Source organism: Giraffa tippelskirchi, chromosome 7, assembly GCF_054371585.1.
Source record: "Giraffa tippelskirchi isolate mGirTip1 chromosome 7, T2T-mGirTip1v1.2.pri, whole genome shotgun sequence".
In the NCBI taxonomy this organism is placed as follows: Eukaryota; Metazoa; Chordata; class Mammalia; order Artiodactyla; family Giraffidae; genus Giraffa; species Giraffa tippelskirchi.
This window is the reverse complement of record NC_137281.1, coordinates 5,065,860-5,093,037: the sequence shown is the minus strand read 5'-3', so window position 1 is coordinate 5,093,037 and position 27,178 is coordinate 5,065,860. Positions and strand designations below refer to the sequence as shown.

The following is a 27,178-nucleotide window of genomic DNA, read 5'->3' as shown; positions in this document are numbered from 1 at the left end:
GGGATGGGGTCTTGCAGGTCATTTGCTGATTGGATGAGGCACGTATACTGGGTGGGGTGAAGAGTAAGGCAAAATACCTCCTCCCTATGGGGTAGAAGGGGAGACAGTTTATACTGTTCCATTAATAGTTACAACATGGCGGAGAGAAGGACGATAAGGGTCTGGTTTCTCCATTCCTGTATTCCAAGACCCTCCTTGGTTATCTACTCTTTTGTCCTTGGGTCACCGCATGGCTGGATAGGGAGATGCACCCTAGGTCTAGCTTTTACTGTTGGCTTCATATTTTCAGAGCTTCCAGAGAAGCCTACTAATCTGCCAAACCTTAAAACTCACGGGGCAAAATATGTATTTCACTGGTATGATTATCTGGCTGCAGTAGTGGTTCCCTCTCTGGGAACTACAGATCAGATGTGATGCTAAGAGCTGATACTCTGGCTAACTTTCAGCCCTTAATGCTGAACAAATACAAATTAGAAAGGTGGTTTTACAAAACAGATTGGCCTTAGATATTCTAAGGGCTGCACAAGGAGGAACTTGTGCCATTATTCATACCCAATATGAGCACTAATGTTACTGACTTTACTAAACACATGAACAAGATGATTAAGGCTACGGATTCTCCTGAAGCCTCAGTCACCTCACTTTGGGAAAGGTTAAGCAGCTCCCCATGGTGGAAAACTATCTTAATCATAATAATTCTAATGGTTCTGTTGTTAATATTTGCTCCCTGCATCTGTAACTGTATAACTGGATTTGTTTCTAACCCTTTGAAAGCTTTTAAGTTACAAACGGTTGTTCAGGCTCCTAGGAGTGCCACAGACTCCTCCAACTATTACCTGGGGCCACTGGACCAGAGACCCTCAATATAAGGGTTAGGAGAATATGTTGCCTCAACAATTTAGGGGCAGCACCCCATCACAGCAGCAAGTAGTTATGGAATGAAAACCATGCCCCATACCCTTGGCAACATAATTCTCCTAAGAAAAAAGGGGGGAATGAAAGAGTCAATTCCTAGGCAGGTTGATAAGAAGTCTGGGGTCCCCAAGGAGGAGAAAGGGGTCTGGGGTTCTCAAGGAGGAGATAGGGGCCTGGAACTCTCCAGAAGGAGGAAAGGACAAATTTTTTTCCCCCTCTACATTCCTTAGTCTTAGTCACATAAAATGGCCTTTTTTCTTTAAGCCTAGAACTGATGATTACACAACTCAGTTTAAACTCTGTACTAGGGATTATATAACAACAATGTATCCTGCTTGAGGACACTTTCTCCTTCCTGAAAACCTTCTGACTAATCCTGATATTTTAGAATGTATATTATGGGAGTGGATCTGGTAGGATCTTTCTATTGTTAAGTTCTAATCCTGTTATCCTAAAATGTAAATTGTGAGAGTGGGTCTGGTAAAATTTTCACAAACTTGAGACATTCTTTTGACTTATTGTAATAACTAATTAAAAAGTATATAATTCCCTTGCTAAAGACTAGTGAAGGGGACACTCTCCACCCCCTTCTAATGTCTATGTCAGAGGCTTTCTCTGTCCCTTTTCATACTTTAATAAAACTCTGCTACACAAAAGCTCTTGAGTGATCAAGTCTGGTCCCTGGTCCCAAAGCTAAATCTTCAGAGATCAAGAATCTGACACCATAAGCTATTATTGTGACCCAGATTTAATGTCTAATTTACAATTCTTCCCTACCTTAGGCTATCAAATACATTAGTCTGTGGGTTATTTTGAGACCTGTAAGATTAAAATGTACATAAGACAATCACAGGGGACATAGTACGTGCCCTATAAATATGAACACATTTCCTTCAGGACATAACTTCAGTCAGTTAATACACATAGAAATATTTATAAGTGGTGCAAAGTTGATAATTTTGGTGAAAATAAACTCTGTCTTCTCAAGAATTTATATGTTACAGTCTGCTTTGTTGTCCACATCTGACAGAGCTTTCTGAAACAACAAAGAAAAGGAAGAAAATATATTCAAATTTATAAACAAACAACAAACTGCCTAATTACCATCAAATGACCACCTAGTAATTTGACGTTCCATTCCATTAAAGAAGTATTGACTTAAGTAATATATATTATGATGTAAACAAGTTTTTCTCAAATGCATTTGAAGCTATGTCATCACAAGCATGGAACAGAAACACTTTTTATAAACAAGAATATAGTTCTCATTACAGGAGATTTTTTCTCTCTTCTTTAATAATTTTTTAAACTTATTTTTGGCTGTGCTAGGTCTTCATTATTGCACTGGCTTTTCTCTCTTTGCGGTGAGCAGGGGCTATGAATTCTGTACATAAAACACATAAACCTGGCCGGGCCTTGCTTGGAGACAGGAGTCCTGACGCTCCTTGTCTTGGTCAGTGCACAGCACTCAATGTCTTTTCTGTTTCCGGCTGTGCTGATTCAGTTTTGCTGCTCGTGGACTTTCTCTAGTTGCAGCAGGAGCTACCCTCTAGTTGCTGTGTGCAGGCTTCTCACTGCTGTAGCTAACTTTTGTTGCAGAGCACAAGCTTTAGAGCACAGGCTGAGTACTTGTGTTGCACAGGCTTGTTGCTCCTGGACACGTGGTATCCTCCCAGACCAGGGATCAAACCCGTGTCCAATGCATTGGCAGGTGGATTCTTTACCACTGGACCACCAGGGAACTGCCACTAAGTGTCTTTCAACTGAGGAAATCCCACTATCTTTCAACCAGGATCTGCGTGTATCTTTTAACTGGGGGGCTATGTATGTTAATACATTGCCATATAAAATTTGGTGTCCTTAACCAATAATTGGGTGATCTGAAACCAGGAGAGAATCCCCCAAACTTATCTGGACCTGCTGAGGAAGAGGATGGGCCCAAGCGGCCCTTCCGGAAATACCAAGGCCAGAATGTCCAAAGCACAGAACGGTGCCTGCTTTTCTCTGTCCTGCATTCCCCTCAGGGTGCACTGTCGCTGGGCCACTGCAGTGACTACTAAACTGGATCCTTGGATAAGTGGTATGTCAAGACATTTTTCTCCCTAAAAGGATTAGTATGAAGTAGCCCATTCTAAGAGCTTTATATTCTAGCTTGTCATTCACACAAATCCAGTTCTTCTTTACTTAAACTGCTTAAATTAATTCAAATCGCAGGAATATTCCTGGGTCCAGCCACCATCCCACATCAACCCCCACCCCACCCCCACGACCGCCTCACATCAACCCTCACCCACCCACAGCCCTGCGGCCACACCAGGCTTCAGTTCCCTGACCTCTGAATCGCTTCAGCCTCATCCGCAGGAATCCTGTTGTTAAGAGGCAACCTTCATCGTTTCAAACGTAATTATCCCACAGAATTTTACGCTTTTACTTTAAAACTGTTACTGTTATTTAAACTAATGAAGAATCTATGCTGCAACCCAACACGTGTAAAACCCTCTGTGGGCGTGTGTGAGTGCTTAGTCGCTCAGTCGTGCCCGACTCCTTGGGACCCTATGGACTCTAGCCCGCCATGCTCCTGTTTATCGGGATGCTCCAGGCAAGAACAGAAGCGGATGACCATGCCCTCCTTCAGGGGATCTTCCCAACCGGGCGATGGTACCCAGGGCTCCCGCATTGCAGCCGGATTCTTTTCGAGTCTGAGCCACCAGGAAGCCCTCAAGTACTCAACACTGACAAGATAACTCGGGAACCAAACGTAGAAGCTTGCGGGTGTCCTCTTGGCCCCGCTCAGTCCGCATGGTCCCTGCTCGGTCCATTTCGGTCCCGTTCGGTCCCGCTCGGCTCCGCCCCTCGCCGCCCCAGACGCAGGCGAGTATCGTACGCTCTCTCCCTCCGTGTGCCTTTCGCCTCCTACCTCTGGCAGAGGAGCCTATCGCGTCTCTACACGACGCAGGCGAGTTTACAGCAAATTCCGAAGCCGACTCTTGGTAGGTGCGGTCGCCCTGGGAATCGTGAGGTAGTTTTATGTTTTATTTTTCTTAACCTGCTCCTGCGGTATCCCCCTCTCCTCTATTTCCGTGGTCTCGGGTCACCTCGAACCTTCCTGTTCCCCAACCCGTTCCTCCACCCCAAGTCAATTCAGATGTGGCCGTGAGAGGCCCGGGGTCTGATTTCTTTTCGGTGTAAAATCCTGAGTTAACGCATATAGTGTACGAAATACCTAGTAATTTTTAGGGAAAAAGTCATTTTATTTATGACATGGCACCTGATCATTTTTTAAATATCCGAAAACACGTGTTCAGGAACTAGTTTTGAATTTCAGCTTTGGGACTGCTGGTGGAGCTGGAGTTTTTTCTCAGTATTAGGGAGCCATATTACTGTCCTTTTCAGGTTTATATGACCAGGGTACTAAATTGACTGCAAAGACTGTTCATTTTAGGAAATTATTTTCAGTGCTGCTAGTTACTGGTATGAGCACAGAACTCAAAGAGAAATATAAATATTCTCTGTGGTCAGTCTTGTCTGACTCTTTGCGACCCCAGGAAGTGTAGCCGGCCAGGCTCCTCAGTCCATGGGATTTCCCAGGCAAGAATACTGGAGTGGGTTGCCATTTCCTCACCGTGGGGATGTTACGACTCAGGGAAGGATCCCCCTTTTCTTGCATCTCCTTCATTGGCAGGCGTATTTTTTACGACTTAGCCATCAGGGGAACCCCTTTGGTCTGATACTAGTGTAGACAGTTTTCTTTGACTTAACGAAGTGGGTTTTGGTTGCATGTTTTCCAGTGATATGAAGCCCAGTGGGGATTATGCTGATATTTGGATTGCTGACAAGTGCAATGGAAAGTGGTGTATAATAGTAGGAAAATATCCTAAGAGACTGGAGAATTCGAAGACATTTGAGGGATAATTTTAGATTTTGTGCTTTAGGTTGACTGCCAGTGCTAGACTCAAGCCTGATATGATTACGTCCCTGGGGGGGCGGGTGGAGGAAGGGAGGTGAAGAGCAGTTACCTTCAAGTAATGAGGCCCAGTTATTTGTGGGACTGCTGTTTCTGGAATATAGTCAGAGATAAGAAATGGTTGAAAATACTTCCAGTAATAGAGCTTTGATGGAGTTGAGTAGGAGTGGGTTGTCTTCATTAACTAAAATTAATTGGAGAAGGGAGGTTGTTCTAGAATTGGGAAGATAACAAGAGTGCTGTACACAGCTGTGTAGAATGTAGAGACAGGGTTATTAATAGGCTCAGGTCTTGGTGTGCAACATGTGGGCGGATTAAATAAAAGATCTGTAGAGTAGAAGCCTGTTGAGGAATGGTATTCCTGTTAATGGAAGACTTCATAGGAGGGCTGTTGCACGCATTGCTTCCAGCAATTTAGCTGCTCAGAGCGGAGGATACTGATTTTACTGTGGTTAGAGTGGCCAGAAGCTTTGGAATCTAAGGGGGTATGAAGGAGGCCCCCCTGTCCTTAAAGAGCTGGGGTATCTTCCATTTAGCTCTGAGTGGGGGAGGACACTGGGCAGTGATATTGGGGCCTCTCTCTCTTTGTGACTTCTTCACTGAGCTCAATCCAACCAATTCTCAGGGGCCTAAACTTTGAGATGTCCCCAGTTGCTGGCAGGTTTTCCCAGGAGGATCAGCTTCTTGGTCTCCGTACTGAGTGCCCAGTGTCCTCGGAGTTGCCGCTTGTGAGTTTCTGTTGCAATGCCCATGCTCAGTGGTCTCTGCCGTGTAACCCTATTGCTCAGCTGCACATGAAAACTGGTGAAAAGTGGGAGAAAGTGGAGGGGAGCCTGTTGGGGTCTGCAGGAGAGTTGTGGGAAGGAGCAAGTGTGAGCCTCTGCTTGAGCCCCACGCGTGGCGTATGGGTGTGTTCCAAGTTTAGTGTTGTGACCAAGTTCAAGCTCACTGTGTCCCCCGTAAGACAGGCCAGTGCTTCAGAGTGACTGTCATGGTCCGTGCACAGCTTGAAAAAGGATTTCCAGACATGAGGCCGAAAGGGAGGAGAATAAAGTTTATTAGACTGGATGACAGTGTTAGCACAGTGGGTCAGCTCAAGGGAGAGTGAAATGCTTTCCCAGGCTTGCAGCCAAGTTTTATAGCCCTAAGAGAAAATTCCTACTGGAATGGTAGCATTAGGTGATTGCTTATGACGCTGTTGTTGTTCAGTCACTCAGTTGTGGCCCGCACTTTGCAACCCCATGGACTGCAACAAGCCAGGTTTCCCTTTCCTCCACCATCACCCAGAACTTGCTCAAACTCCTGTGCATTGAGTCAGTTTTGCCATCCAACCATCTCATCCTCTGTCGTCCCCTTCTCCTCCTGCCTTCAGTCTTTACCAGCATCATGGCCTTTTCTAATCAGCTCTTCACATCAAGTGGCTAAAGTATTGGAGTTTCAGCTTCAACATCAGTACTTCCAATGAATATTCAGGACTGGTTTCCTTTAGGATGGACTGATTGGATCTTCTTGCAGTCCAAGGTACTCACAACAGTCTTGTCCAACACACAGTTCAAAAGCATCAATTCCTTGGCTCTCATCTTTCTGTTTATTTCAACTCTCACATCTGTTTATGAGTCCTGGAAAAACTATATCTTTGACTATACTGACCTTTGTCGGCAGTATAATGACTCTGCTTTTTAATATTCTGTCTAGGTTTGTCATAGCTTTTCTTCCAGTGAGCAAGCGTCTTTGAATTTCATGGCTGTGGCCACCTTCTACAGTGATTTTGGAGCCAAGAAAATAAAGTCTGTCACTCTTTCCACTGTTTCCCCTTTTATTTGCCATGAAGTCATGGGACCTGATGCAGTCAAATCAAAAAATGTTTTTAAAAAAGAACTCAGAAATGTGCATTAGACGCTGAGTCTGTGGTTCTTCTGTTCTAACCAGTTGGTGGTTGAGCCTTTCTCTTGTGTGTCACTGGGGTCTGGGAGACTTCAGCTTTTCTATCAACAAGAGACAGAAGAGAAAGACATATATCATATGGTATCGCTTATCTGTGGAATCTAAACAAAGGGTACAAATGAACTTCTCTACAAAACAGGAATAGAGGTGCTGACATACAAGACAAGGTATGGTTATCAGGGCGTGAGAGGTGAAGGAATAAACTGGGAGATGTGGATTAACATACCTTTCACTTCATCTCACTACTATGCATAGAGTCAGTAAGTAATGAGGACCTACTATACAGCACAGGGAATTCAACTAAATACTCTGTAATGAGCTATATGGGGGAAAAAAACCTTAAAAAGAATGGATATATGTATATGTATTCTGTTGTTCCCTCGCTCAGTGGTGTCCAGTTTGCAACCCGATGGACAGTGGCATGCCAGACTTCCCTGTCTTTCGGTGTCGCCTGGAGTTTGCTCAAATTCATGTCCATTGAGTCAGTGATGCTATCTAACCGTCCTCTGTCACCCCCTTCTCCTCAATCTTTCCAGCATCACGGTCTTTTCCAATGAGTCCGATATTTGCATCAATTGGCCAAAGTATTGGAGCTTCAGCATCAGCATCAATCCTTCCAGTGAAAATTCAGGGTTGATTTCCTTTAGGATTGAATGGTTGATCCACGTGTTGTCCAAGGGACTGTCAAGATTCTTCTCTATCACCACAATCCAAAAGCATTAATTACTTGGTCAATTACTTTTATGGACCGACTCTCACATCTCTACCTGCTACTGGAAAAACAACAGCTTTGACACTAGGGACCCTCGTTTGCAAAGTGATGCCTTTGCTTTAAAATACACTGCCTACTTTTATGATACCTTTCCTCTCAAGGAGCAGGCCGTCCTTTCATTTCCTGATTGCAGCCACCTACAGCAGTGAGGGCCCGGCCGCCTCACCCTCCCACTGTGCCCACGAGGCCTGACTTCTCTCCAGCCCGCGCCCCTGACCGCTGGGCTCCGCTCGGGCCCCGCCTCCAAGCCGCGCCGCCTTTTCACTGCGCGTGCGCGCAGCGTCACACACCCGGAAGCGGCGAGCGGCGAGCGGAGGTCTCGGCGCCAAGTGAGTTTCTGTCTTGTCAAATTTTCTTCTGGTCGTTAGCTTTCCTCTGTAATGTGAGTTGAGGGTCGCTGCTGAGTCTAAATCTCCGCGCCCGTCCCACCACCCCCAGCAAATTCAGATGTCCCTGTGTGGCGAAGAGGCGCCTCCATTTTGCTTTAAAGTCGCTCTGAAGCGGATGCCTGCGTTTGGTCCCTGAGACGCTTCGTTTCGCATCTCTTTGCTGCTTAAAACCAATTTCTGAGCTCAGTGACCCCTCTGCCCTTTCTTCACCACGTGAAATTCTCTTGGGCGATGTGGGTTTATTCGCTCCGCGGTCCCCAGGCTCGCGCTCTCGCTCCCAGGAGGCCGCGCCGGCCCCCGCTCCCGGAGAGGCCGGGTTCTCTCCCCGCTGCTGGGGTTCTGGAGAGCCCGCCCCGCTCCTGAGACCCCCAGCCTCCCAGCCGCCCAGTCATCGCGTCTCATCAGGCCGGTAGTTTTGCCCCTCAGGCGTTCCTTTCTTAGAGCGTTACCCCGACTCCGTGTGGGGGGAGGTGGCCTGGGCCAGCCACGTGACACCCATGGTTCTGCGTCCCAAATACCAGCCGCTGGAATGTGTCTCTTGCGGGTGGGGGCTTCTTATTCATTCGCCATCCCTGCACATAGTAGGCCAGGAGGGTCAGAAGAAGCAGAGAGAGCAACTCCAAGAGAAATAGAAAATTGAAAATAGCATGAGGGAAGAGCGATGGCCACGAAGAGGATTGGTGAGGAACTTGCGGAGAGAGAGCAACGTGAAAGAGCCTTGAAGGTAATGGTGGGTAAAGGAGAGAAGTTTAGAGAAAAGCAGGATCTCCTTAAAGGTGAACAACATATGGAGGTGGTGTTGTTAAGTCTGAGTCTTTGCGACCCCTGTATCTCCCAGAGTCTGCTCAAATTCATGTCCAGGGATGCTATGTAACCATCTGATCCTCTGCCGGCCGTTTCTGTAGCCTTCAAGGGAGACAGGCTGTGAATCACGGGTCCCAAAGAGGGCGATGGGGGAGAGGCAGTTCACACAGAGAGCCAGCAAAGGGGATGCAAGAGTTGAAACCTTGACCTACAGACAATATCCTGCTGGCAGAGAAAGGGGAGCACTAGTGAACAGAAACAGTGACAGACTTTATTTTCCTGGGCTCCAAAATCACTGCAGATGGTGACTGCAACTATGAAATTAAAAGATGCTTGCTCCTTGATAGAAAAACTGTGACCAACCTAGACAGCGTATTAAAAAGCAGAGACATTACTTTGCCAACAAAAGTCTATAGTCAAAGCTATGGTTTTTCCAGTACTTATGTGTGCATGTGAGAGCTGGACCATAAAGAAAGCTGAGAACCAAAGGGTTCATGGTTTTGAACTGTGGTGTTGGAGAAGACTCTCGAGTGTCCCTTAGACTGCAAGGAGACCAAACGGCTTAATCCTAATGGAAATATGTCTGGAAGGGCTGATGCTCAAGCTGAAGGTTCAATACTTTGGCCCCCTGATGAGAAGAACTGAGTCACAGGAAAAGAATGATGCTGCATAAGATTGAAGGTGGGAAGAGAAGGGGCCGGCATCACCGACTGGATGGACATGAGTTTGAGCAAACTCTGGGAGTTGGTGATGGACAGGGAAGCCTGGCATGGCGCAGTCCATGGGATTCCAAAGAGTCCGACTCGACTGAGCAACTGAACTGAACTGAGTGATTGGAGCAGCTGAGAAAGAAAGTGAGCTGAAAGGAAGCATTGCACTTGGAGATGCCAGAGAGTTGGGAGGAAGGGAGGGCAGACATGGAGGAAGAAAGGCAGAAATACAGGGAGATTTTGGATTATTAGGGAGGTTGGAGAGAAAGCATCTTTATGGGGAACAGACGGCAGAGAGAGGCCGGATGGGAGTCAGGGAAGAAGTAGATAGGACAGGCACAGCAAGAGAGCCGAGGGGGAGAGGAAGGAGGACGGAGAAAGAAGTAGGGAAACAGATAAACCAGATGAAGTGGAAACAAGTAGTGTGCAGGTGGTGGTGGGGACTAGATCCAGAAGAGGGCTGAATCGATTGGATAAAGAATTAAGTCATGATATATTGATTTTTAGCTTTACAATCTAATAAATTTAAATCTTGCTCCTTTAAATTATACAGAGAAGGATGAGAATTGCAATACTTCTGTCTGTAAGGCTTGTGGTTGTTGTAATTATTTGTATTGAAAGATAGCATCCATGTGCAGAGTCTGTTGAATTGGTGGGTAAGGCAGTGACTTGACTCTCAGAGGTGGGTCACCCGCTTCCCTTTTCCTGGTGTGGAGTAGAGGTTGTGGGAGAGGAGAAGTGGTTAAAGAATTGACAGACTGTTACTACATGGTACCTTTTCAAGGAACTTTAAACATGTTCTTAGTGATGGTTTTCCGTTTTGCTTTCTCCTTTGTTTACATTTAATTCTTTTTTTAGCTTGGGATAAAGATTAGTTCATTTCAATATTTACTTTGTTGTAAACAACTATTGAATCTGAAAAGATTTGGTGGTCTCTTGAAATTAGTTCATGTTATTCTTTTGTAAATATGCTATATTATCAATTGGTTTTTATTTTTTTCCACTTTGCACCAGAGTTTTTCAATGAAAAAATTTTTAATAAGCTGATTAACTTAGGTTTGTTTCACATTTATTTGAAGCCCATTTCCTGTCTTCTCTTTATGTTATCTCTTGGAAACATTTTTTGGTAACTAGTAAATAGTTATAAACTGTTTTGATGAGTATGTAGTAAGAATGTGAATGATCTTTTTCATTGAATCAAGACCTAATTTAAGCAGTTAGTATGATGGTCCATTTTCCTCTCTTTTATGTGATCTAGTAACTAGTGAGCTATGAGTTGATCTGATGATGCTTCCTCAGGTCCAGAAGCTGAGCAACAGTGACCCCTGAAATGATTGGCCAAATTGGGTGTGTGACTGTGTGTGGCAGTTTTTCTTGGAGGGAGTTCCCACTTGTTATTAGAATTTGAAATGAATTCCAGTTTTCCACAATACAAAGGACAACTGTAGGATGGAGGCAGGAACACAGGCTCAGAGTCAGACAGACAATCATGAGCCGTCTTCTGTGAATAAAAGTCGATGTGAAGGGAGGCCTCCCACCTCCGCTGGCTTCCTCGTGGTGTCACGGCAGCATCCTAACTCCTCAGGTGGCTCCACAGCCCTTTGTCATCCTCAGGTCGCTGCCAATGTCTCCACCCTTATCCTGGGAGCTGACCCCGTTCTCATGGTCAGTCTGTCCTGGTCACATTCACTTAGTCCTTGTTCATAAACACCAAAACCTTCTGTCTCGGATCATTGGTTTTTCTCCTACCGTTGGTCATTAAATCGTGACCGTGGCTCTTGCTCTTTCTGTTCTTTCAGCTCTAGGTTAGTGAGGTCTCCGCATCTCCTGATATTCGCTGTCAAGTTAGCCACATTTACTGCCTCTGTATCACCCTCATCAGAGATGCCCTTCTCCTTTAATTATTTGGAGTGGTTCCTGTTTTCCCTTCATGGAGGGGGCACCGTGTTCCTGTTCCTGCCAGGATGCTTTCAGCATCTCACTCTCGGGGTGAGGACTAGGACTGTGGGTTGGGCACACACTTCTTATATTAGCTCCACCTTACTGCAGCAGGAGTCAAAATAAAGCCTTCCCTGAATTTCTCCTTTGGTCTCTTAACTAATGCTGTTGATTAAAGAGCCCAGGTTCCAGGTCAGTAACATTCACACAAGTGAACACACACATATATAATGACATATTGTGCACCCAAAAAATGGCGATTTTTGTCACTTGGGACAACTGGATGAATGTAGAAAACATTGTGCTAAGTGAATTAAGACAGACAGGGAAAGACTGATACTATATGTGCTTCCATTATGTGGAATGTAAAAAAGTGAAAACCACTAGTACCAGACAGTGGGATGGTGGTTATCTGGGGCTGGGAGGTGGGGAAGATGGGGAGATGTTGGTCAAAAGGTACAGATTTGACTTGTAAAATGAGTACGTCCTGGTGCAGCATGCTGACCGTAGTTGATCCTGTGTTACTGGAAATTTGACAGGAGAATAAATCGTCAGTGTTGTCAGCACACACGAGCCATGGGAATTTGGAGGTGATGAATGTGCTGGTTAGTGGTTTGTGATAAATATTTTACAGTGTATACATGTGTCATATGGTCACAACGTACATGGAATGTATACACAACACCTTCTTGATAGGCGGTTCTATGTCAGTAAAGCTGGAAAACAGGAAAGTGGGAAAAGCTGGAAAACAGGAAAGTGGGAAGTAGGCTGGACTTGACTCCTTGAGTGGTGTTCAACCCAGGCTTCAAATGAGATCATGAGGCATTTTGCCCAGGCATGTTTTGTACCCCTCCCCCAACAGACACGCTCCTCAGGTTCTCGTGTGGGGCCTCGCCCCAGGAATGTGCACAGGCTGCAGATGATTCTGATCTACATTGAGCACCAGGTCTCTTAGCCTCCACTTCTGAGACTGAGATCGGGCCCTGGGGGAGGGGAGGGCGCTCTGCTCTGAGTGGGGCTGGACCAGGGCCTGCTCTGTGACCTGAAGGGGATCATGGGGTGAGCGGAGGTGCCCCCTGCTGCTGTGTGCATGAGGCCTCACCAGGAGGGGAGTGAGATCCGAGGGAAAGTGTGGGAAAGTCCCGTGTTGGACGCTGTGCGGGAGTTGACCGTCCTGAGTCCCTCATGAGACAGTGGGCACAGAGGACTCTCTGCTCCTCATGGTGAGGGCTTCGCTGTGTGTGTGGGGTTGGGGCTCAGGAAGGGGGTGTGTTGACCCTAAGTATTAAACACCATGTTTTCCACCTTTTTTATATGCCTTGAAGACTCGTGTCACCTGAGGAAGCCCAGAAGAGGAGGAAGATGAAAGAAAACAAGTCAGGCATGGCTCTTTCCCAGGTAAGGTCATATTCTCAGTGGATTCTCAGTCTGTCCTTCCTGAAATGCCCTTCTCTGGACTCGCTAATCGTGTCTGACTCTGGAGTGTCCTGTCTGACTCCGGTACACGCACACTCACCTCGGGCCTTCCCTCAGGGCCTGTCGTCTCCACTTAGATCTCATCTCCCCGTGACCCGCTGACCTGGCCCTTGTGAGGAGGCTCCCCTGGGCACCGTCCTGGGCAGGGCTTCTCCCCCACGGGTTGGAGACGGGGTCTCAGTGCTGTTGGGCAGCAGGGACTGCTGAGGGCCCATCTGGATGCCCTGTCTGCTCTCTGTCAACCAGGGTAAGGAAGCTGCACGTAGATGTGAGGTATTAACATGCACAGTAGATGCTGAAATCTGGAAAAGAGACCAATGAAGGGGAATCGGTCCTGACTTTTTATAGTAAATATAAAACTAAATGAGGACCTCCTTGAAAATTTTAAGTGTTTGGGAGTGAAATGGAAAGTTCAGAAACAGACCTCAGGACTAGAGAGTGTTTTAAACTGAAATATAGTTTGCTGATTATTTATTCTTGCTTTTTGGCTGCATGATGCAGCTTGCAGGGTCTTACGTTGAACCTGAAACCCTGTGGTGGAAGTGCAAGATCTTAAACCCTGGACCGACAGGGAATTCCCCCAACTTTCCTCATCTTGATGCAATATTTGCTCATGGAATAAAAAGATAACCTTTGGATTTTGTTAATAACTACATATGTATCATTAACAATGTTACCATATTATTATATTTGAATATACTTTTCTGCTGTACTGGCTCTTCATTGCTTCAATGGCTTTTATCTAGTTCTGGCGAATGGTGGCCACTCTCTAGTTGCAGTGTGCGGGCTTCTCAGTGCTGTGGCTTCTCTCATCTTGCAGCCCAGGCTCTAGAGCGCACTGACTTCAGTAGTTTCACCTCCTGGGCTCTAGAGCTCTGGCTCAGAAATTGAGGCTGACGGGCTTAGTTACCCCTTGGCATGTGGGATCTTACTGGTCCAGATATCAACCTGGGTCTCTTGCACTGGCCAGTGGATTCTTTATCACTGAGCCACCATGGAAGCTCTCATATTATTTGTAAATACAGGTATTTTTATACGGATTAGAATAAATCTTCTGTATATATTTTCTGCTTGTTTTTCATTTTTTTGAGCTAGTATAAGATAATGTTGAGGACTTCCCTGGTGGTACAGTGACTAAGAATGTGGCTACCAATGTACGGTGCATGGGTCCCATCCCAGGTCCAGGAAGATGCCTCAGAGCAACTAAGCCCATGCGCCACAACTACTGAGCGTGAGTTTGGGAGCCCGGGAGACGTAACTACTTAAGCCCACACGCTCTAGACCCTGTGCTCCGAAACAAGAGAAGCCACTGCAATGGGAAGCCTGTCACTGCAGCTGGAAATACAGAAAGCCTGCTCACAGCAGCAAAGGCCCAGCAAAACTAAAATAAATAACTTTTTAAAAAGACATAGAATGCAGACAAATTACTGAAGTACAAATTGATGCATTTTTAATGTCCCAAAGATGCAGAAATACACATGAATAAAAGAAAATGGGAGTATCATCCCAGAATGTGTCAAAAGGCATCTCGTTGGAGTAGGAAATGGCCACCCACTCCAGTATTCTTGCCTGAAAATCCCATGAACAGAGGAGCATGGCGGGCTACCATGAGGTCACAAAGATCTGACATGACTGAGCGACTAAGGAGCAGCAACCTCCACACACAGCAGAGTGAGCTCTGAAAAAGAAATCTAAACCTCTGATTTACCTCCTGCAGATTCTTCAGTGACTTCTAGTAGCTTTTGGAATAAAGTCCTAAATCCAAAGACCTTGTAGAAAGCAGCCTCTACCTGGCATCACCCCTCTTTGTTCCCTGTGTCCCAGTCAGGCTGGCTGGCTTTCTGTTCACTAAACATCTTCCTACCTCAGAGCTGGCACTCAGGCTGTCCTCTCTGCTTGCAGCACTCTTCCATTTCCCACCTTGCCAATCCTAAGTGTTTCCTCCTCACAGAGACCTTGTCTGATTTCTTGATGTACGTCAGGACTTTCCGATAAATCTTCTCTTAGCACCAGGCCTGTTTCAGAGCACATATTGCAATAATAATGTTAAAATTATCGATGTAATTGGGTGGCTGGCTGCTAGACCATAAGCTCCATCATGTTCACTGCTGTATTCCTGGTTTGGGGCCCAGAGTTGACACTCGGTATATTTTGATTGAAAAAACAATAAACACAACACTTCCTTGTTTCAACCAGTTGTGTGTTTACGTGTGCATGTGTGAGTGCATGGATCTGTAATTCCATGCTTTTATTACAGAACATCATCTCATAAACATGTTTGATGCTGTGTAGCAGTTGAAATTGGATCTTAAGTGTTTTCCATTCCCTTAAGTTTTTTTCTACCTCATCACATGCATGATGGAAATAGTAGTTAGAGTATTGACATTGTGTGGTTGGTGGGAAGAGGGGTGACCCTGTATAGTGACCATTTATCCTATAGTCGTGCCCGATTCTTTGTGACCCAGTGGGCCATAGCCCTTCAGGCTCCTCTGTCCCTGGAATTCTCCAGGCAAGAATAGGGGAATGGGTTGCCATGCCCTCCTCCAAGGAGATCTTCCCCCCCAGAGATGTCAACACCATGTCACCTGCATTGCAGGTGGTTTCTTTACACTGAGCCTCAGGGCAGCCCAGATACCTACATATCAAACTGCATATTATAGTATTCCCTGTGCATTCAGAAGGAGTCAGATAGTAAATTGATTTGTGAATATTTTTCTGTCCATCTATCATGTCTGTCTTTCATTGGCTGACAGAAGCTCTGGGATTCTCACCTCCACTGCACTTCAGCTCCCTTGAACTTGTTTCAGGTATTCTCAGGGACTCTGTGGATGCACTTTTGTGCTTGGGTACTTAAGTCGTTGATTCCTTAGGTTCAGTTGTCTCTCCCAGCCACCTGACCTCAGGTGCTGTTGCCTCAGTTCTTAACTGTTTGATCTGAGCACATTCTTAGAATGACGAGTTTTGTCCCCAGTCAGATGGGCACAGATCTTCCACTGACGTGCTGTCATGTTGATGCCAAGTTCATCCGTGTAAAGTCTTTAGAGTAATGCTTAGGTGTAGGAAGTGCTGAGACACCTGGCATCAGTGTGATGATGTCATCCTCATCACAATGGGTGTTCTTTTAAAGCCCCTGGGACTTTGCTGTCTGAAGACACCAGACTTGGTGTAACTCATCTAGATAATGAAGGTCCCTCAGTGTGTAGAGTGTAGCACTTCTGCATAGACAACTCACTGAATGAATTTTATTTGTATATTCTTCATGTATTGTCCACACAAGTGACAAATTCACATTGATTGGAAGATGTCATAGTCTTATGAAACAACAGGAAATTAGAGACCCACAGTTTGTTCCAAATAGCTTTTAATGAATCTATCAGAATAATACATTACCTGAATTGCTCCTTACCCCTCTGACCTCTTCTCATTTCGTGTGAAAATAGGAATCCTCTCCAGCGCCTGTTAGAGAAATGTGCTTTCATTTCAGACACAATTGACCGTCGAGGATGTGGACATCATGTTCACTCCAGAGGAGTGGGAATGCCTGGACCCTGCTCAGAGGGCCTTGTACTGGGATGTGATGGAGGAGACCTACAGGAACCTGCTGTCTGTGGGTGAGGATCACTTCCCTGTGAAGTTGGAATCTGGTTTGGGGTATCTCTGCATTTTCCCTCTGTGTCTTTTGGGAGCTCCTGTTTTGCTTGACTGAGTCCACAGCCTTGTTGATTCAGACCTCAAAAAACTTTGTGATTGGCATCAGGAATTTAACCTCGTCCTTTCTTCAGGTGATCTGTGCACTGTGTGATACACAAGTTTCTCCACAGCTTGAGTATTTATAACTCAATTTACGTATTTATATATATAATACATATATTGTATAATGTAAACTATATGTTTATATATTTTTATATTTTTACATGTTTATATAATTTATATACTTTATATATAAATATGTTAAATATATTTATATATTTTGAACTTTGAAATATCCAATTCCCTGTTTTCTACCCCTGTGTTCTTGGTTCAGTAGTTCTTGGAAAGGAACTAGATACATGGATGCCTGTGTGCTCAGTTGGTACAGTCGTGCCTGACTCTTTGTGACCCAGTGGACCATAGCCCTCCAGGCTCCTCTGTACATGGGATTCTCCCTGCAAGAGTACTGGAGTGGGTTCCCATGCCCTCGTCTAGGGGCATCTTTCCCTGCAGGGGTCGAACCGACGTCTCCTGTGTGGCAGGTGGATACTTTACCTTTGAGCCCCGGGGAAGCCCAGGTATCTGGGTATCATACTGTATATTATACTGTTTCCTGTGCATTCAGTAGGACTCAGATAGTAAATTAATTTGTGATTATTTTTCTGTCTATAATGTCCATCACTTCTTGGCTGACAGAAAAGGTGGGATTCTACACCTGGCAATGCAGGAAGCACAGGGTCTAGGCCCTCTCTAAAGCAGGCCTCTGAGCTTGCTTCTAACCTGCTTGGACACTGCCCTGACTGCGTGCCCTGACTGCCTGCTGTGAGTGCAAGGCTTGCAGCACCAGAGATAGGGGACAAATCTTGAAATCGTTGATCCCTTGGAGGGGCCCTGGCCTACTCATCCCCAGGCTTGGCAACATTTTAGGTTTTTTAAGACAAACAAATAGCATTAACATAAAACCAGAGGTGCTGTTTGCCCACAGATTGCTGATAGCATCCTGGGATTATAAGGGGGAACCCCAAACTGCAATCTTTGAAGTCTCACCCAAGACCGTAACATGCTGCCTGGGACCTTTTCCCCACTGGGTCTCCAGATGGGCTGTGTCCCGGGACTTCCCAGGGCTGTTTGAGTCTGAATGTTGGTCAGAACCCAATTTGGTGATGTATCTTCTGCTGTTTCCACTTCTCTTTGCTTTATTTGTTAGCATATTGAATGTTAGCTAGATAATTCTATAATAAGAATCTGCTGTATTTATTTCTACAGAACAAGTCGCTAATTTTGTTAACAAATCTTTGAACCTGAGACAAAAGTGACAACATTTTGCAAAACTTTAATTGGCCCTGTGAGCAGTGTTTGTGAGACAAAATGCCACTCTAAGAAGAAAGAGGTTAAGGTTGATGAAGTTTTTATTCCCTAATGCGAAGATTCGCCTTTCTACTAGTTAGCTAATACATGGGACGTCTTCACTGGATGGTGTGAGAATTGGAACCTTAAATTAAAGAGGGCTGTACCCTTAGAAGTTACTGAATGTTTGTGACTTTCACCCATTGAGAATGTATAAGAATCCTGCTGGATGAGAGTCTGAATCCTCCTGTCTTCTACCGTGAGATACATTAAATGAAAGTGAAAGTCGCTCAGTCCTGTTGGACTCTTTGCGACCCCATGGAATTTAGAGTCCATGGAATTCTGCAGGCCAGAATACTGGAGTGGATAACCTTTCCCTTCTTCAGGGGATCTTCCCAACCCAGGAATCGAACCCAGGTCTCCCTTCATTGCAGGAGGATTCTTTACCAGCTGAGCCACCAGGGAAGTAACGTGAGGTACATAAAGGTAAATTAAAATTGTCTGAAAAGAAGTTACAACTGGAAACAGAATTGTGCACTTAGTGAGGATGATTGTCCATATTACAATGTCAAATTATATTTCAGCTGATCAACTCCTCACTTTTTAAGGGGGCTCTCTGTTGAGCTGGCCCACAGCTCTAACAGTGTCCACCACTGCCCTTTCTGTCTCCATTATCTTTGTCCTGTTGTAGCCTTTCTCTCCTCTCAACCCCTCTGTCTCCCTCTCCATCAGCTAGTCCCCTGCTAACTTCCCCTGTCTCTCAGTGGGTAGGGGGAGCCCAGCTTCCCCCACTCCTGCCCCAACTCTAGCAAATTTCTTTACCCCTTCAGATTCTTCTGATCAAGTGAAGACCCGCATCTACCCAGAGGGACAATCCATGATTTTCATCATCCCTGTGCCCCTGTTATCACAGTCAATTTGAGAATTATTTGATCTGTATTTTAGATACAAAACTGTGACTATAGAAGGGGAAGATAACGTTTTTGACACAGGGATTGCTGTGATATTCTTTAGAGTCTGGAGAATACTGGTTAAAATGATTTTTCTTTTGAGAGTACAAAACAATTTCTTTTTGCATATGGAATAAAAACAGCTAGCTTCTTAAAAAGCCCTACCTACAGAAAAGCTTGAAGTTAACTTTTACCAGGGATACAAGATGACTCTAGGGGTAATGTAGCTGCCTGCCAGTGTGGGAGACGCAGGAGATGTGGGTTCGATCCCTGGCTTGGGAAGATCCCCTGGAGGAGGCAATTTCAATCAACTCCAGTAGCGTCAGTGAGACATTTTAAGTCTGTCTGGATTTATGCATGTCTCAGTGTGTGTCTTTGATTTTGGATAATATTGCTGAGGTTTATTTGTAAATGAGCTCTTACTCAATTGGCTTTAAAAGAAAGTAAGCACTTGGCTTACCATTGGTGGCTCAGTGGTAAAGCATCCACCTGCCAGTGCAGAAGGTGGGTTCGATCCCTGATCTGGGAAGATTGCACACGCCTCAGAGCAACTAAGCCCGTGCACCACCACTACTGAACCCCCTGTGCTCTACCGCTTGTGGTCCACAAGAGAAGTAACTACGGTGAGAAGGTCATGCACCACAACTAGAGAGTAGTCCCCGCTCAACACAACGAGAGAAAGATGGAGCAGCAACGATGATCCAGTGAAGCCAAAAATAACAAATAAAGTTTTTTTTAAAACAGTAAGTGCGTACAAATCAGGTTCACTTGAACTGAGAAATATTCAGTATTAAATAGCTAGTATTTAACGTTTGCTCATCTATTAATACATGTCTTTAGTCATCAACATTGTGTAATCCTTCTATTGTATTACACTGAGAAATTTTGGACTATTGATGAGTATCCTGAGATGCTGTCTATAAGAAAGCAAATGTTTTTAGAAGCTATCACTGGTATTTTTGTTCACCAATCTAGAAAATGCTAATAGAAAGCACAGTTCATGGTTACTTAAGGAAAGTAAGATGGGTGTTTTCAGTAAAAAAGGTATGAGAAATGAAATTGAGTTTGGATGCTCATAGCAGTGAGCAGAAGCGAGCAGAAGCTGGAAGCAATGTCTTTGTTTCCCAGACCGAGAGTCCTGATCATTGGACCACAGCAGCCAACAGTTAGGGCTAAGGTCCCTAGTCTTGCCTGCCTAGTCAAGAACGAATTCAGATAAAGAGGCACAAGGTAAAGAGTAAAGAAAAAAAGTTTATTGAAAGGAAAAGTACATGCAGAAAGGCACATGGGCTAGCTCAGAGAGAGAGCCCCACCTTTGGGAAGTGTCAATTCTTTAGAAAGGTACTGTTTTCCAGGTCTTCCTGTACCCTTGGGCCAGTCACCTTCCTTTGTCCCCTCTGGTTAATTTGTCTCAGCACTCTCCCCTGGGGTGCAGACGCATACCGTAGCCACGATGGATCTCAAAGTGAAGGCTTCTGGGAGGACCAAGACTCGTAATGGCCTGGAATTATCCTCTGACTTGACCTCAACGAACCTTCCTGCACATGTGTAGTGTCTCCTTTAATAGACAGGGTTTTTTGCTTTCTTTGTCATTGCCATGGTTATTCCCTTGAGGTAAGAGACAAAGACTGGCTGTTTACCCTGTTTTTGTTATAGATTCCTATAGATTCCTCAACTGGAGGCCAGCTATCTTTTATCTCAGCAAACGAAGACACAAGGAGACTGATTGTAGATATTCAACCTGTAGCCCATCTGTCTCCTACATGAAAATTATATTTTATTAGGGAAAAAGAAATTAGGTCTGACTTACAGGTAGCTGTTTACAAATGAAAAAAGTGATTTAAAAAAGAAAGGAGAGAGAGGTTTATGGACAGTGGACCCCAAGAAAAGAGGTCCCAAAGGGTAGGTCTTTATAGGATCTTTAGCAGTGTGTCATTTGACTCCTGTCAATGTTGTTGCTTCACTTTGGGGAGCATGTAAAGAGATGTTTCAGAGGGATCTGTTTCTTCGGATCTGTTTCTTCTTTGTCCCCCTTCTGTGCTGGATTCCATGGGATGCCCACTTTTTGATGCATGTGGAGCAACGGTTACACCTCCAGAGACATAATCCTTGGAGCCAGCCTGGTTCTCTTCCTATTTGCTGCACTTGGGAGACTTCATTAGAAGAAGGGGAGAGACTGTCACCTCTTCGATTGCATTTGATGTCTCAGATCGTACACAGAGCTGCCCTCAACCTGTCTTCCTGTTCAGAGTCCTCAGCTATTCCTGTTGTTACTGCTTTTACCACAACCTTCAGGGGTGTGTGTAACAGGAATGTGGTTTGGATCTTCTGTGATTGTAACTCAGGAAACCTATAAGGACAGTGAACATTGAGGTCCTCTGTTGGATCCCCAGTCTTGCACGTGATGCATATATGAATCAGGCTGCATGTTCCCTCCTTGCTCATACTGTACAAAATGACCCGTGCTCATCCACTGAACCACATTTTCAGGACACAACCTGAATTGATATGTGGGGGGGTGGTACCTCGGAAACCATTTCTAGGTGGGATGGCTGAGTAAGGCTGTTAGTTACGCAGGTCAGTTCATGTGTCTCACTTGACCTTATCTTTTTAAACTCCTGAAGTTTGTTGTAACCTTTTGTAATCTGCTCTGCCCAAGGGGGCCCTGGTGGTTAAGAACATGTATGAATCCGTAGGTCTGGGTTTCAGTCCTGCTTTACTCATTCCTTTCATGTACCATGTGGTTGTGTACATGAACCCTGTGAATCCACTACCTTTATTTGAAAAATTGAGTTAATTCATGCTCTTAGATGTCATAAAATTTTGACTATTTTACTGAAAAGGTCAGAAGCTATTTTTTTTTTCCTGAACCATGTGGCAGACGCGATTGTAGTTCTCCATTCAGGGATATAATCTGTAACCCTATGGTGTAAGCATGTAATGCTACCCACTGGACCATCAGGAAATTTGCCTCAAAGGTTACTTTTGCATAAAATATATATTTACTTCATGTCATGGTTATTGTGACATGTCTCTTTGTCTGCATTACATATTGTATATTGTTAGTTTATATTTCCTTCCCAAGAGTTTGTCTCTGACTCTAGTTAATAAGTTTTCAAATAATATTCCATTTTGATAGCGGATTCTTTACCTCTGAGCCATAAGGAAGTCCCCAAAGCTTGTTCTTTTACATGTATCTTGGAGCTCATGAACTGAGTAAGTTAAGGATTCTGTATAGATAGGCAGTTGCTATATTGAATGGCTGTTATTTAATTAGAGAATGTTTCATTTTTTAATTCTATGTCATTTAAAGATGACAGTCTTTATGTTTTCCACAGTATAACTGACATGAACCACTTCTTGTTATAAAATGTCTGTACGTCTGTTTGCTTATAGATTTATAGGAGGTATTTAGAAAAGTGTTCTTTCTTTTGTTTTTACAATTATTTTAGGGAATTCCCTGACAGTCAGTGGACAGGATTCAGCACTTTCACTGCAGTGATCCTGGGTTTAATCCATGGTCAGGGAAGTAAGATCTCATAAGCCCTGTGATGAGGAGTCGGGGGGTAGGGGGTAGAGCTGTTTTAACAGATTCTTTATTTTCACTATGCAGTGCTTCTTGAACAGTTGTCAACTGCCATTTATGTTTTACAATATTCATTAGAATGCTTCCTTTGGATTATTTACAGGGTATTGGCTTTTTGATCCTTGCTTGCTCAGTCCCTCAGTGCTGTCTGACTCTTGTGATCTCATGGAGTGTAGCCTGCCCATCTCCCTGTCCATGGAATTTTTACTGTTTTTTTCTCCTCAATTATAAGACAGAAGTGTGTTTACTGCCAAGTAGAATGAGCTTTGAGGTTATGGTGGGAAAATAGCTTTTTCTTTGAGACTCGACACAAGTTTGCATAAAATGAATATTTCCCTGATGGCATCTTTGAAATTTGACTACACTAAAATTAATTTGAATTATGTGTGATCACTTTTTTTTTTTAACGAGTTCTATTTCTTTGTAAATGTTGCTTATATTTCTAAGTTCATCATAGGGAGGATTCTTAATTCTGTTCAGGATGGGTATGACTTTTGGTATAATATCATGTGTTCAATATGAAAGAATTTATTTATGAATTGTAATTAATAGGATACCTATGGTTCTTTATATCTTGTAGATGTGTCTCATATACATATGACCAAGAAATTACAAGCAAAAGGAAACAGTGGAAAAGGAGAAATTTTGCAAAGAGTAATGTTTGGAAGAGCTGAAACCCATGAAATCAAAGATTTTTTCCTCAGGGAGATAGAGGAAACTGTGCATGGTTTTGAGAGTCTGTGGACAGATGATGAAAGAAGTGACAACGGAATATCTATATCCCATAACAAAAATCTCACTGATGGAAAAGGTCATCAGAGTAGAAATGATGCAGGAGATAAGCCTGTTGAAAGGCTCCAGTCAGGCTTTCATGATGAATTGCAGATGCTTCAGTCTGAAGGGACAATTTTTGAATGTAGTCAAGTTTTGATGAATATCAACAGTAGCGCCTCAGTTTTGCCAATTCAGAGAACTTGTAGTGTACTCAAAGGCATTTCTTATAAACACGAGAGTGCTGTTATGCATCCCTCAGAACAGGCCCCAGATCAGGAAGCATACAAGAAAAAATCTTACAAAACTCGTGAGAGTGGCATAACCTTTCTTCAGCACTCAGAACTCACTAGACATCAAAGAATCCTTACAGGAAGATTACCATATAAAGCTGACATAGGTGGCAAGCCCTTTAATGATAATGAGAGCCTTACAGTTCATCGGAGAAATTGTAATGGAGAGAAACCGTATAAATGTGGTGTATGTAGCCACAGCTTTAAACAGAACACAGCCCTTCAAATTCATCTGCGAGTTCATACTGGAGAGAGACCATATAAATGTGATGTATGTGGCCACTCCTTCAAGCACAAAGCACACCTTCAAAATCATGGGAGAACTCATACTGGAGAGAAACCATATAAATGTGATGTGTGTGGAAAGGCCTTTACTCGCAAAGAAAGCTGTGCACTTCATCAGATCCTTCATACTGGAGAGAAACCATATAAATGTGATGTATGTGGCCGTGGCTATACTCGAAAGTCACAACTTAGAATTCATCGGAGAGTTCATACTGGAGAGAAGCCATATACATGTGATGTGTGTGGAAAGGCCTTTTCTCGCAAGGAAGGTTGTGTACTTCATCAGATCCTTCATACTGGAGAGAAACCACATAAATGTGATGTGTGTGGCCGTGGCTATATTCGAAAGTCACAACTTGGAATTCATCAGAGAATTCATACTGGAGAGAAGCCATATAAATGTGATGTGTGTGGAAAGGCTTTTACTCGCAAAGAAAGCCATGCACTTCATAAGATCCTTCATACTGGAGAAAAACCATATAAATGTGATCTGTGTGGACAGGCCTTTACTCGCAAAGAAAGCCATGCCCTTCATAAGATCCTTCATACTGGAGAGAAACCATATAAATGTGATGTATGTGGCCGTGGCTATACTCGAAGCACACAACTTGCAATTCATCGGAGACTTCATACTGGAGAGAAACCATATCAATGTGATGTATGTGGCCGTGGCTATCCTCGAAAGTCACAACTTGTAATTCATCAGAGAATTCATACTGGAGAGAATCCTTATAAATGTGATGTATGTGACTGTGGCTTTACTGGAAAGAGACAACTTAGAATTCATCGGAGAACTCATACTGGAGAAAAACTGTATAAATGTGATGTCTGTGGAAAGGCCTTTACTCGCAAACAAAGCCATTCACTTCATCAGATCCTTCATACTGGAGAGAAACCGTATAAATGTGATGTGTGTGGCCATGGATATACTCGAAAGTCACGACTTGTAATTCATCACAGAGTTCATACTGGAGAGAACCCTTATAAATGTGATGTATGTGGCTATGACTTGACTGGAAAGAGACAACTTAGAACTCATCAGAAAATTCATACTGAAGTGAAATCTTACAAATGTAACAGCTGTGGCAAATGTTTTTTTGCACTGTCATCCTTAAATAAACATCAGGCAGTTCAAACAGATGAGAAAGCATGTAAATGTAATTTGTGTGGCAAAATGTTCAGTTCCAGGTGTTATTTAGCAGTTCATCAGAGAACTCATACTGGAGAGAAACCATATAAATGTGATTTATGTGGCTGTGGCTATCCTCGTAAGTCACAACTTGTAATTCATCAGAGAATACATGCTGGAGAGAATCCTTATAAATGTGATGTTTGTGGCTGTGGTTTTACTGGAAACAGAGAACTTAGAACTCATCGGAGAATTCATACTGAAGTGAAATCTTACAAGTGTAACAACTGTGGCAAATGTTTTTTTGCACTGTCATCCTTAAGTAAACATCAGGCAGTTCAAATAGGTGAGAAAGCATGTAAATGTAATTTGTGTGGCAAAATGTTCAGTTCCAGATGTTACTTAGCAGTTCATCAGAGAATTCATATTGGAGAGAAACCATATAAATGTATTGTGTGTGGCTGTGGCTATACTCGAAAGTCACAACTTGGAATTCATCAGAAAGTTCATACTGGAGAGAAGCCATATAAATGTGATGTATGTGGCTGTGACTTTATTGGAAAGAGACAACTTAGAACTCATCGGAGAATTCATACTGAACTGAAATCTTACAAATGTAACAGCTGTAGCAAACTTTTTTTTGCACTGTCATCGTTAAATAAACATCAGGCAGTTCAATCAGATGAGAAAGCATGTAAATGTAATTTGTGTGGCAAGATGTTCAGTTCCAGGTGTTGTTTAGCAGTTCATCAGAGAACTCATACTGGAGAGAAACCATATAAATGTGATGTGTGTGGAAAGGCCTTTACTCGCAAAGAAAGCCATGCAGTTCATCAGATCCTTCATACTGGAGAGAAACCATATAAATGTGATGTATGTGGCCATGGCTATACTCGAAAATCACAACTTGAAATTCATCAGAGAGTTCATACTGGAGAGAAGCCATATAAATGTGACGTGTGTGGAAAGGCCTTTACTCGCAAAGAGAGCCATGCACTTCATCAGATCCTTCATACTGGAGAGAAACCATATAAATGTGATGTGTGTGGCCGTGGCTATATTCGAAAGTCAAAGCTTGGAATTCATCAGAGAATTCATACTGGAGAGAATTCATATAAATGTGATGTATGTGGCCGTGGCTTTACCGGAAACAGACAACTTGGAATTCATCGGAGAATTCATACTGAAGTGAAACCTTTCAAATGTAACAGCTGTGACAAACGTTTTTTTACTCGGGCATCCTTAAATATACATGAAGTAGTTCATACAGATGAGAAAGCACGTAAATGTACTTTATGTGGCAAAGTCTTCAGTTCCAGGTGTTACCTTGCAATTCATCAGAGAACTCATACTGGAGAGAAACCATATAAATGTGATGTGTGTGGACAGGCGTTTACTCGCAAAGAAAGCCATGCAGTTCATCAGATCCTTCATACTGGAGAGAAACCATATAAATGTGATGTATGTGGCCGTGGGTATACTCGAAGCACACAACTTGCAGTTCATCAGAGGGTTCATACTGGAGAGAAACCGTATAAATGTGATGTATGTGGCAAGGCCTTTAGAGTAAATGGCAGCCTTACATCTCATCGGAAAATTCATTGCCGAGAGAAACCATATACATGTGATGTATGTGGCAAGGCCTTTAGTGTAAACGGAAGCCTTATAACTCATCGGAAAATTCATACTGGAGAGAAACCATATAAATGCGATATATGTGGCAAGGCCTTTAGAGTAAACGGAAGCCTTACATCACATCAGAAAATTCATACTGGAGAGAAACCATATAAATGTGATGTATGTGGTAAGGCCTTTACTATAAATGGAAGCCTTACAACTCATCGGAAAATTCATACTGGAGAGAAACCATATAAATGTGATGTATGTGGCAAGGCCTTTAGTTTAAATGGAAGCCTCACATATCATCGGAAAATTCATTCCGACGAGAAACCATACAAGTGTGATGTATGTGGCAAGGCTTTTAGAGTAAAAGGAAGCCTTACATCTCATCAGAAAATTCATACTGGATAGAAAGCATATAAATGTGATGTATGTGGCAAGGTCTTTAGTTTCAGATCAACCCTTGGATTTCATCAAAGAATTCATACTGCAGAGAAACCTTACAAATTAACAATGGTGACAAAGCTTTTAGTGCACAGTCATCCTTACCTCTCCATCAGGCAGTTCATACAAGAGAAAAAGTATAGAAATGTAT

The 27,178-nt window shown here is 43.7% G+C and overlaps 1 protein-coding gene across 1 annotated transcript; it reads left to right on the top strand.

Moving 5' to 3' along the window:
• Positions 1 to 3,714: 3,714 nt before the first annotated feature.
• Positions 3,715 to 27,164, top strand: LOC145512905 (uncharacterized). Its single transcript, XM_081507619.1, has 5 exons — positions 3,715 to 3,905; positions 7,844 to 7,924; positions 12,762 to 12,834; positions 16,397 to 16,523; positions 23,066 to 27,164. The coding sequence occupies exons 1-5, from the start codon at positions 3,715 to 3,717 to the stop codon at positions 26,992 to 26,994; spliced, it is 4,401 nt and encodes a 1,466-aa protein (XP_081363745.1). The 3' UTR covers positions 26,995 to 27,164.
• The last annotated feature ends 14 nt before the right edge of the window (positions 27,165 to 27,178 follow it).

Bases quoted from the DNA above. Each gene is read 5' to 3' on its own strand.
- LOC145512905 (XM_081507619.1), top strand. From the start codon at position 3,715: ATGGTCCCTGCTCGGTCCATTTCGGTCCCGTTCGGTCCCGCTCGGCTC. The intron at 3,906-7,843 runs GTAGGTGCGGTC...CCCGCCTCCAAG, and splicing joins AATTCCGAAGCCGACTCTTG to CCGCGCCGCCTTTTCACTGC. The intron at 7,925-12,761 runs GTGAGTTTCTGT...TATGCCTTGAAG, and splicing joins AGCGGAGGTCTCGGCGCCAA to ACTCGTGTCACCTGAGGAAG.